Consider the following 13,338-nt stretch of genomic DNA (forward strand, 5'->3'; position numbering starts at 1 on the left):
AGAACAAAAATCCTTTCTAGTTTGCACACATTTGAAGGTTATTAAAACATAAACTCTCAAATACCTATGTTTAGTGTAATCGTAAAAAACATACAATTCTAGAGACATAAATCGGTTCGTATTTACGATTTTCGATAGAAATTTTAAAGAGGAATAAAACGTGTATGTGAATGACAAGGCCGATATTGTTAGTTATGGTCCGATTACGAGCATTGGACATTATCGTACTGTTACTGGTCGGTAAGTACGAGTATGTAGCCCATAAATCGAATAGCAATATTTTGTTTTTTTACAAGAGAAATATTTTTTTCTTCTACTTCTATGATCTACATATGTCTGAGCATCGTGCTTTCTTTACAATACCTATTCATTCAACACAACCATACGTGATATTCAAAACCTTGCATGCTACCATCAAGCATAGCTTTTAGTAGTGTCAAACCAGAGGATAAGCAAGCTGAAGTGGTAATAGGCTGGTCACATAGCTCGAAGAACCGACAACTGATGGGGAAAAAAGGTTCTTGTGGGGCGATCTGTACGGGCAAGCGTAGCCAAGGATGACTCTCCTACTTGATATAGAGGGACGACATCAAATGCATTTCAGGGAGTCAATGGATGTAGGTGGCTCAGGACCGTTCCTTACGTTCCAGTGAATAGATAATGGCTGAGATGACGATGATGATACCAGAGGATAGTAAGTAAATCCAACCTATTAACAATTTAGGATTGTCAAATGCAAAAATTGATCATTTTTACGTAATATGTGTAAGTTTATGAATTTTACAATCAACTGTAATGGAATCAATTGCCATAGTGATTTAATAATGACGGTAATGACAATTATTAATAAACGGGATTATTTCTTTCCAGTTGACTTTGTATCTACTTTCAATGTCAATAATACAGTGCAAAATGTTGATAATCTAGATGTAAATGCGAGAAGGAAAGGAGAATCCAAACGATCAAAGAAGCATAGGTCCACGTCCTCTTCATCCGGAGAACATTTTGGTGAACTATTTTAAACCATTATAACTACTCCCAGAATTAGTTTATATGGACATTAGATGCAATAGTCATAATATATTTATTCACTACGCCATACATGACCTTTTGAATCCTTCATACTGTATAAAAAGGGACTTAACGAAGCGACTGATTGCAATGTAAAAGTTGCAAAGTTCTGATCCATATTGAATATCTCCGAGTAGGTTGCTGTTGATTTGAAAGAAGACGAATAATGGGCATAACGTAGTATCTTAAATGCGTAAGATTGCAAAGATATTGGAATGTTTAAGTAAATAACTGGATCTTACAAAGCATTATGTACATAGTTCTATACCAAGCTTATATATTATCCAAGTAGATTTTAGAAAAAAAAAAAAAAAATAATCGCCGACTTCAATAATGGTAAAAATAATTATTATGATTTTAAAACGATATTTATGGAACTTCTGTATGGCAAATCTGAAGGTATACCTTCAGATTGGCCACACAGAAGTTCCATCAAAGGTACCAAATCCACCTTTTAAGATAAAAAAATCTAAATTATATATAAAAGACGGTTCTGAGGTAATGAACAAAAGAAATACAACCGAATTGAGGACGTTCCCCTTTTTTGAAGTCGGTTAATAAATATACGCTTCAACAGCCGAATATATTTGATTATATATCAACCCAGATTATATACGAGTATAAGAAGTAGTTTTTTTTTAATGCAAACAAAGCTCTAAGTTATACAAAAACTTAAGATTAATTCGTATTTATCACATTATAGTCAAGTAATTTTAAGTAACAGATTTATTAAATTTACTTATTGTAAGTTCCTTTGAATAATTTTAGTGAATTAAAGTTATAATATAACTAGATCGCCGTATTAAAGACTCTTCTTTTTAGTTATTAAATGGGAAAATACTCGGTCTGCTAGTTTGATACAAACTCTCTGTTAAATTTCTGAAGGATTTTAGTTGAAAGTTAACAAAGAAAACTTATTGAAGTTTTAAAGTAGATGAACAACCATGAATCTTCATAAGTAGGTATAAGTTAAACTTGTCAATGTTACTTTACTTGGCGTATATTTTATTTTGTACCTAATATTATTGCGATAGATAAAGACTGTGAGATATAACAGTATCATTTCTATATAATTCAAAAATCCTCTGTCATATTTATGTTAACAGAGATTTAAAAGAGGTAACTGTTTAGTTTCTTGCTGGTTCTTCTCAACAGATAACAACCTTCCGAACCCTGCAGAAGATAAAAAAATATATAATTTAAAAGTTTTTTTTTATACCACTGAGGTGGCAAACAAGCATACGGCCCACCTGATGGTAAGTGGTTAAATAAGAAGTGTGAAAATATAGGGAACAAGTAAACGTCCCACCTGATGGTAAGCGGTTACCGTAGCCTATGAACACCTGCAATACCAGAGGCATTACGCGCGTTGCCGACCCTGAAGAAACCTCTTTACCCCCTTTTGAAGAACCCGACGCTGTAGTTTCTTGGGAAAATCTCGGTAGGGAGTGCCTTAACAGCTTAACCAGTAACTATAAAATTTGGTATACACGTGCTATATGGAATGGACAAAAAATACAAACTACTTTTTATTCTGATCACGTGCACGAAGTTGCGGAAAAAGCTAACATTTTATTATAAAAAGTGCTCTGATAGTCAACTAAAAGGCTGAGCACAGTAAATTTTACAACCGCTAGCCCAATGGCACAACTGGGATTTATATAATTTGTAAGCGATATTTACCATTACCAAGTGTTAGTCTGAAATTGATTTCAAAATTTTTCGGTATTTGCTAGATTTATAAACGTTTAGACTTCATAAATGAACGTAATATATTGTGCCATTGTGTCACGACCTTTGACTTATGTCTAGGAGAAAATGGCACCGCAAATGTCCGCGCTGTCCAGAAGATATGGTCAAAAAGTGGAGGGATCCTAGCATCAACTGGATATGTTGGGGTTACCAGCGAGCCAGGCGGAGCTTTAAAAGCTTTGTCACGTATACACCAATATTCTGGAGATTTGACTCCTTCATCAGATAGCATACGGTCTAAATAGATCAAATGATGATAATACGCTCTTCTAGACCCTTCTTATACCGTCTTTCGGGGGGAAAGAGATTGTTAGTAATAGGATTTAAAATTCTTATTATGTGTGCGTGCGTACGTGTGTGTGCGTGCGGACGTGTGTGTGCGTGTGTGCGTGTACGTGTGCGTGCGTGCGTGCGTGCGTGTGTGTGTGTGTGTGCGTGCGTGTGTGTGTGTATATGCACGCTTGCGTGCTCGTTGTGTATATGCATATTTAAATTTAATCATTAAACCTTGATCAATGACTCGACATCGACATATTCAAGAGTCATTAATCAATAGATGATCCTATTCTATCCAAAACCGCGGTATAGAGGAAGTCTTATATAAAAGTGTATAATATATAATAGGAACTGTCAAAAGTTATATATCCACCTACAAGTCTCATACGTAGCATTATAATATTATGTTTACACGATACTCACATGGATCATTCATAAATCAACTCTTATTATCTCCCCGATCATTAATCTAGTACGCGACGCGCCATTAATCGTGTGAATATGAGTAATTTGTCAAAACAGACAGACACACAGCGTGACAGATGGAGTGACACACTTGTGTGATATCGATATTATCACTTTTACATACAAGTGACAATTTACGGTACGGTTTAATTATGCAGTCATCTGGACGAGTGGCGGTCCTCCACCGTGCGTTTTTCAAGGCACTTTCTTCCACGCACAACCATTCTTTGGAATCAACTTCCAGCAGCAGTATTTCCGAACCGATACGACAACATAACCTTCAAGAAAAGAGTATATTACTTTTTAAAAGGCTGACAGCACACCTGCAATGCCGCTGGTGATGTGGGCACCAGGTGGGCCGTATGCTTGTTTGCCACCACAGTGGTATAAAAAAACTTAATTACTGATCCGATTTTGATAAAATATCTATGGGACCAATTTCTAAATATATACTTTTAGATAAAATAGATTTTTTTAAATCGAATTAAAACTAACAGAGATACGAGGTAACAAATATAAAACAAGAAAATTGAGAACTACTCTAATTTTGAAGTCGGTTTGAAAATATTCGCTTATAACTTCTCGACATTACGCCGACCAAATGAGGGCGAATTCGAAACAGTAATTATAATTACCATCCGTCCATAAGGACGGATATACTCGTATCCGGGCGGGAGCATCCCAAAATGGATATAGGCCATTCAGTGATACCGGATAATGTGGCCCTTTGGAGTACTCTGAACGGTCAGGGTTTACGTGAGATATCTGGGATTAAAAGCATTTGTAATAAGCTTTCACATCAAAATGTTTTCTCTGAATGCATTTCAATTCATGTTAATATTGTAAACTAACTAGAGGGAGACTTTGTACAAATGTAGTTTGCTTGGGCACCTGTGTCGCATTCGTGTTTCTACTGTGAACCAGTTGTGTTTACATGGCTGTGTTTCGGTTTGAAGGGTGGGATACGGCGTGAATTTACTGGGTACAGAGAAATAACAGCTGATTCCTCAGGAATGGCAATGCATGGGGGTATCATGGGCGAAACAGTATACTCTGTTATGTCCATGGTACTGTTCATGTCTATAGGTGACGATTACCACTTTCCGTCAGTTTGTTTGCCATTCAAAGTTGCATAATTAAAACATATAAAAAATATTAGCTGTATCACACGACTTCAATCGCGTAAATCAGTACATAATGTACATACCTACTAAGTTAGGATATAACTACCTGTCTACCAAATTTCATTCAAATCCTACCAGTAGTTTAACAATATTTTTTACATCTTTATTTCAGCCCTTATTCGTTCACTGCTGGACATAAGCCTCCCCCATAGACTGCCATGAAGAACAGTCCTGAGCCACCAGCATCCACTGACTCCCTGCAATGCATTTCAGGTTATCACTTCATCTAGTGGGGGGACATCTTACACTGCGTTTGCTTGTACGGGATTTCCACTCAAGAACCTTTCTTCTCCATTGGTTATCAGTTCTTCGAGCTAAGTGACCAGTCCACATTGCCACTTCAGCTAGCTTATCCATTTTTTACATACCACACTTAAAATATGCATGCCTTTTTTTGCTAATCGGTTAAGTGTTTCTGCCACGACATATTATAACATGAATAATGTCATTCAAGTTAACATCTTTCACAGGTAAGGCATACAAAAATCCTGTAAAAGCAACAGAGGGTGTTCACCCTCTTAACACATACGGACACAGTCGGGGTCACATTACCTGCTAGCTCGCTATCAACACTTAAACGCCGGCCCATTGCGAGTAACGACAATTTGCATAATGTACATCTGAATAGGGTTGCCTATCAAATAAAAAAAAATGTATAAAAATATTTCGCCAATTATAAAAATCATAATAAATCATCATACACATATTTTGTATGTTCTTGATTATTTAATAATACTACTCTTTAATTATCAATGTATGGTGCATTATAACTAATGATAATAAATTAGAAAATCCAGTAAAACTCAGAAATCGCAATGAATTTATTCAAGTTACATTAGAAATCCAATAAGTTTTTGATGATACTTGAATGAGATGATAAACATCTTACTAATATAATAAAATTGTAAATAGACGATGCCTGTACATCAGAATATTTAAGAAAAAACATGCCGAAACAATAATTTTTAGAAATTTTTGTCTGTCTGTCTGTATGTTCGGCACTATGCAAAAACTACTACACCAAATTGGATGCGATTATTACAGTTGTATTCCCGAAGGTCTAACTTAAATAGTGATGTATGTTTAATCTTAATAGGCACTCTAAAAGTGGTCTATGTCATAGGATTTCCTGCTTCTGAAATCCACGTGTACGAAGCAGCGGGTAAAAGCTAGTATTTATACGTATGTATATTTATGTCAGATTCCTTATATAGTAGAAAAGTAGAATCACCAAGTACATCGAGGGTACATCGTTCCGTGGATGTAAAATAATAATTTTGATGCAGTATTATGAGACACCGAGTGTTCTAATATCTAAATCAGTACCCAAGTTTTTATCCATTGAAATAAAAAAATAAAGTTTAACAATATATGAGAGTGACAACCCTATTCGCACGCAATGTTTGTATTAGCCGAGAAACACGTACCAAATTAAAGTAGAGTTAGGAAAAAAAAATCGTTTTACAATAAACTTTTAAAAACTTATTTACATATTATTCAACTTTATGTTCAGTACATGAATACTATTACAAAATAAAAACTGAATTACAAATTACCAAAACAAATTTGTAAGCAAAATAATATAAGTAAATTTTAATAGAAATAGTAAAATACGATACCTGTTTAGTTAAAAAAAAAAAGTTGTTGAGACTACGAGTTGCAATATTTAATTTGTTATCAATAGTTACATAAATACATACAAATCTATCACGCCTGATTCCCTTTTCGGTAAGCAGAAACAATGTAACGCCAAATGCTTCGATTCGAACAAACCTCTTTCGCTTCTCAATCAATTATTGTATTTTACCAATTATCTCTTGTGGTAAATCATTTTTTTTACAACACATGGGGCAAACGAGCATGCGCCTCACCTGATGGTAAGTGACTACCGTCGCCCATGATCACCCGCAATACTAACGGCATTGCAGGTGTGCTGCCGGCCTTTTAAAAAGGAATATGCTCTTTTCTTGAAGATGAAGAATCATGGTAAAAAACCAATTCTAGGTTATGGCATAGGGATAAATTATTGTTATGGCCATTGCCAACCTGTATATCATGTATTGATTCAAATTTTTATTATCCAGTCGTTTAATTATGGAAAACTAACAAGACCTTCAAAATTTTTATTTATAAACCTTACTTCTTTACTAATGTTTTTTTATACTACTTAGAATGGCAAACAAGCTGACGGCCAATCTGATGAAAAGTGGTAACCGTCGCCTAGAGACATGAGCAGTAGCATGGACATAACAGAGTATACTGTTTCACCCATGATACCCCCCATGCGTTGCCATTCCTGAGGACTCAGGTGTTACTCCTCTGTACCCTGTAAATTCACTTCTATTATTATCATTTCTTTATTGACACGTATATTTTTACGACATATTTTTCTAAGCATATCTGATGGCGAGAGTATTTTTCTATCACCTAATATTTTTTTTATACCACTGAGGTGGCAAACAAACATACGGTCCATCTATTAGTAAGTGGTTCAAGGTTCAAGATTATTTATGTGTCAAACATAAATCCATGCAGATGTTAACAACATAATCACGTTCGACATGTTTATCACAGCCTATAAACGCCTGCAATATCAGAAGCTGAAAATATTTTAATGAAAATTAAAATTGTCAAAATTTTAAACCAGCTGCTTAGCAAAGTCTTTTTTTTTAATTATTTTTATCATTGCATTTTATATGTACACGTAATTTAGTATAAATAATAACGTAAACGTATCAAAACGTTAATATGTCACAGGCTCCCTCGCCCCTCTGGGCTGTAACGCGTGACCGTGATAATGCCAATCGCGCGGATTCTCCCCGGGGACTACATGGCCACACAATTACTGCAGCGCCCTGCGCACACAGGAGGTCTGACGACTGGGAAATTAATACAGATAGGATATGGCATTGAGGAATTGTTCTGTAACACGTTGGTAGGTTGGTGGGTGGATGGTAGATCGAGTATATGTAAATAGCATAGTAACCGGTCCTGTGGTATCGGTATACATTGGCAGAGTACCAGTGAGAGATAAAAGGCTCAGCTGATGCTGTCAATGTCCCAACGCAATGTGAACAGCTGCACAGCGCTGGCTTTCAGCCAGTCCCTCTCTTAAGAAAATATAACCAAAGTGCAGGGTACCACTGCAAATTATTACAGTAACTATAACCATAACCACAGTGGTAAACTCTGACAATACATACATACATATCTGTCACGCCTGTCTCCTATTAGGGTAGACAGAAACAATGGAACGCCAAATGCTTCGATTCAAACAAACCTTTTTCGTTTCTTCCACATTCATCAATCTTTTCATACACGCTCGCCGGTTACGGGTACTTTTAATTTGGCCCTTCTTCAGCACGTCGCCTATTTGGTCGCCATACGTCCGTCTGACAATACATCAAGTCTAAATTAAGTGACTGTACTATGAAAACCGCAGTGAAATCAAATCAGCAATTTGAACTTCATAAATAACAAATGGGTTAACTATAAATTCCCCTTCCTATACATTTGCAAGATTAAAACTAAACAGGTAAAAGCGCCGTCAAACTGGATTATATTAACCCTTCTCTCGGCTAGTTCCAACACGAAGTATCTCGTGTCCAATATAACCCTTCAGCGATCGGGTCGTGTCGACGCGTTGATGGTTACATGTGGACCGATGTGACCACAAACGATTTTAATATGCACGTTAAATGGGTTAGCTGAAACGCACGATGGAAGGGTTGAGAGCGTGGTCGGATTTTACAAAATAGATTTGGCCGCTTGTTTATTTTGTATTTATATCTACGTAATTTAAAATAAAGTCGCTTCCCGCCATCTATATACTTAATAATAATAAAACCTCGTGAAAGCCGAAACCGAGAAAAAGAGAAAATATCTCGATCTGGCTCACGAGGTGACCGAAATGTGGGGGGGTATGTTCACCGAAATCATTCCAATCGTTATGTCGGTGAACGGTCTTATCCCAAGCAGTCTAGAACAACATCTTAGACGGTTGGGATTCCGAGGCGACTCACTACCGGGAAAGATGCAGAAAGCGGTGCTTTTAGATTCTGCCCGCATTGTCTGCCCGCCGGTTTCTCTCTCGGGGCCCTGAACCCGAGCCGACTGTGCTTCTGCCGGGGGTTAGTTGCCATCTCCTCTCCTTAAGAGGGGAGATGTGAATTTTGTAAGAATTTATAGAATAATAATAAACTCTTTATTGCACACAATAGAAATGCATACAAGGACTATTTATACAGAATGTGCATATACAAAAAGCGGCCTTATCGCTAAAAGCAATCTCTTACAGGCAACCTGGACACTTAGATCTTTTAAACTACGCAACGGATTTTAATGCGGTTTTCATCAATAGATAGACTGATTCATGAGGAAGATTTATATGTATAGTTTAATATTGTTTTGTGTTAAATTTTGAATTATGACGACAATATTTTTTTATGCAACTTAGAATGGCAAACAAACTGACGGCCCACCAGATGGAAAGTGGCAATTTTCGCCTATAGACATGAGCAGTACCGTGGACATAACAGAGTATACTGTTTCACCCATGATACCCCCCATGTGTTGTCATTCCTGAGGACTCAGGTGTTATTCCTCTATACTCTGTAAATTCACTGCCATATCCCACCCTTCAAACCGAATGGGATAGAGGTGCCCAAGCAAATGGTTTTGTACAATTGTGGCAAAATCATTTATGTTGATTTCAAAATTAAAGTACTGAATTACTTTTGATAAAATTTCTATGAAACCTATCTGTAAATATACTTTCATATAAAAAAGGAATACTTCAAATCAGTCTACAACTGACAGAGTTATGGGGTAACAAACACATAAAAAATAATATAAACTACCATCATCACTACATAGTATAAAACAAAGTCGCTGTCGCTGTCTGTCCGTCCCTATGTTTGCTTAAATCTTTAAAACTACGCAACGGATTCTGAAGCGGTTTTTTTTAATAGATAGAGTGATTCAAGAGGAAGGTTTACATGTATAATACATGCATAATATTGTAGAGAAACACTAATAAATTTAAAAGTTTCTAATGTGACGCGATGTAATGTGTACCCACGCGAAGCCGGGGCGGGTCGCTAGTCAATAATAATACGCATCGTTCAGCTGTCAAAAGGGCAAGTGTGGTTGGACTTTTTTTGCCTTTTTTGTCCATATCTCTTTGAGAAAAAACATTATGTTTCACTAGTATAGCATTTACAATAAATGTATAGAATATAAAGGTGCCAAAAAATCTTTTTTTTTTTCATTTAAATTTGTAATTTCAATTATCACCTATAATTTTTATTATTAGCAATATTTCAGAATTAAAAAACACAAGACTAGAACCGCGTCACACTTAAGTAGGTTTTTTTTAATGGGTGATAATGGAATGGTAACCCCACCCGCGCTAACGGTATAAACCGGCGGGGCACCAGTGAAGGATGATAAGTGAGGATGAAGCAGGTCAGATAGCCCGTCGTGACGAATTCAACAAGAATTGTTCACGATGGTTTCCAGGGGGAACCACTTGGAGGATGACGTAATAGGGCATATTGCTAGCAATGGCGCAGTCAAACTCCATTGCTAACAATCCCTTTCCACCTCTTTTTAGTAGGTCCTATTATAATTATGCAGACAATTTGACCTCGACACAACGTCAACCCTCTAGAATTGAAAACAGAAATATCAAAAGTGCATTGAGAATCCCTTAAGAAAGTTTCTTAATAATAAAATAGCCATCAACTTACAATTCGCCTCCAATCCACCTCCAAATTGTCACCACACGACCGCATTAACAGAAACTCACCTGTAACAAAAAAAAAAGACAAATTGTAAATCAGGCTGCGAGCTGCACCATCAAAATTCATTACGGCCACAATATATTTTTATTAAAACGTCTCATAAGCCCGACCCTAAAGGTGTTATTTTTTATCGTCGCAACACAACGGCATAACCGGCCGTAACGTTAGTGGGGACATCTGGACATAAAATATGGGGTTTATAAACCGCCAACACGTTACACCGTACAGTAAAATTGTTAAAATGAAAACAAAAATCGTACTATTTTGAGTTTAACCTATTTTATATTTTGAGAAGTATGTAGTAGGTAGTATAGGTAGTAGGTAGGTATATATACAAGCCTATGGCCCACCTGATGGTAAGCGGTTACCGTAGCCTATAAACGCCTGCAGTACCAGGGGTATTACTTTTGCGTTGCTGATCCTGGTGAAACCTCTTAAATATAAATATATTTTAGTTATAAAATGGAATAAATTAAAATACTAACAGATATTTGAAGCCCAAGATAATTAAAATATTAATTCTTGCCTCATGGTTATAAATCCGCCATATGTACACTTATATAATTGTGCATAATAGTTTAAATAAATAAAAATACATAAATAATTTATTAGGTATTAATTATGTAATTAATTAAAATTCATTATTTGTTATATAAAATTCTTTTGAAAATTATATAAATTGTATTATAAATATGATTGCCATTCAATCTTATTGCGACTTGTGATGTTACGCTAAATCTATTTTGTGCGACAATAAAAAAAACATTAATGGGAGACAAATTTCTTATAGAAATAAAAGCTATCGATTGTAAACACCATTATTGTTGAACAATTCTCGCCATTTTGTGTTACTAAATATAAATTTATAACACATTTCTATTATTTTTTTAGATTCATAAGATATCTTTAAATAAAACAAAAACGACAAACAAAAAAGTAAGGTAAAGTCTACCTCCTTTTTTGTTACATTATGGTGTAATGTTGGGTCGGACACCATTATATTAATGGGAAAGACCAGAGCCTCGTTGTATTTCACAGATTTCTGCTTTGTTAATTTTTTTCTCTTGTAACATCTGTCCTACTTGAGTTTACTTCGAAATGAATACCACTTCACAACTCGCGTTAAATTAGTTCTCCGTCACTTATATTTACATTTCTTAGAAGTATATAAAAATAAATATAAAGTCAGAAACATCAATCATAATTAATTACACACATATGTACGCTCACATGTATACACTCACGCACACACAAACGCACACACATGCACACACACACACACACACACGCGAACGCACACACACACGCACGCACGCACGCACACACGCACGCACGCACGCGCACACACACACAAACGTCATTTATTTAAAAAAAGTATTTGTTGTATTTACAAATAGTTTTACCTAGAAACAAGCAGTTTTTTTTCCTCCACAAATTAAATCGAGAGTTTCATATGTCCCATAATGAAAGTGAACGAAGCAAATGATCAACACGAGAGTAAACCGTACTATTTGCAAAAACAATTGTTACTGTCAGAATCGGAATTAACGATGCACCCGTAGTATTCGCGTAACAAAAAAGAAATCGGACAAATTAAAAATTTACTACTTTGTGAAGTTGCTTTAAAATGTGTTTTCAATTTTACTTTCAGTTATTTTGTATTCTATAGCAACACAATATTAAATGCATACTTATTTAGTAAACTTCGGCAAATGTTACGCTGATAGAAACAGAATAAATAAAATGCAGAGGAACGGCTGCATCCGAGCAGCTCTTGAAAGTCAAGTGCAAGTTGGAATTGCTCAAAGAATTTCCGACCTGATTTTATCTTTTAGCTTTCTTAGATTTGAAGCATCAAACTTTATAATCAGATAACGCATTTGATTCTATAAATTTTATAGAATCAAATGCGTGAGTCGATTAAAATAACTATAGGTAAATAGATGGCAATTTTGTACAAATATACAATCAAATCGAGGCAGATTTTGTACAAATTCTAAATTGGTATTCTCTGTCCCATTTCTCGCCGTGAGCAATACCTTACATGGTTGTACTAGGCACGCTTTAAATGACGGAATATGGTGGTGAAATTACAGGCAAATCAAATCGAGTGACGCCGAGGCAGATCACCAGTTAAATATAAACGTAGTATTTGGGGTGGAGAAGGATATACTCGTATTTTATCGTGGTCATTCAACTCTGTGGATATGGAATACCATGAGCATCAGAGAGGCGTTCGTTTCTATAGACGACGGTTACCACTTTCCATCGAGTGAGCCGTCAGATTGTTTGCAATTCTAAGTGGCATTAGAAAAACATAGTCACGCAACTGAAATGACCGAACGCAAGTAAAAACTAACGGATAAATAAATGATTTATTATTGAAATTTCTTATTTCATTCCCTACAAATTTATGTACACACTTCTTATGAAGCTAATATCACGTATCATTTACATATTCTATGCTAAAATATCAAGCACTATTCCATTATTACCAAGGTGTATAATAAAATTTTTATTTTATCTTTATTTGGTCTCCAAGCAACTGTTACACTGATAAGATTTAATATTAAAATAACTACTTATTTATGCATAAATTACAATCATTTAACTGAAAAACAGCAAGCTAATTAATAAATAAACTATAATATAGCATAACAAACTATTTGAGGTATTTAACATAGGTATAGTAGTATCTACAATGTCAAAGACCTACCGCTGATATGTCCAGTCACTCCTCTCTAATTAACAACTGCCTATATCAACATTTATCAATCATCTCGACA

At 35.5% G+C, this 13,338-nt stretch overlaps 1 protein-coding gene across 1 annotated transcript in view; it reads right to left on the reverse strand.

Moving 5' to 3' along the window:
• Nucleotides 1–2,166: 2,166 nt before the first annotated feature.
• The window catches only part of LOC113511504 (dystrophin-like), a 375,962-nt gene continuing 364,790 nt past the window's right edge, over nucleotides 2,167–13,338 (reverse strand). Inside the window, exon 9 of the mRNA XM_052899478.1 lies at nucleotides 2,167–2,244. Within this exon, the coding sequence (XP_052755438.1) occupies nucleotides 2,182–2,244 (63 nt within the window). The 3' untranslated portion in view covers nucleotides 2,167–2,181. The remainder of the gene's footprint in view (nucleotides 2,245–13,338) is intronic.

This window comes from Galleria mellonella, unplaced genomic scaffold, assembly GCF_026898425.1.
Source record: "Galleria mellonella isolate WM207_F2 unplaced genomic scaffold, CSIRO_AGI_GalMel_v1 utg571, whole genome shotgun sequence".
NCBI lineage: Eukaryota > Metazoa > Arthropoda > Insecta > Lepidoptera > Pyralidae > Galleria > Galleria mellonella.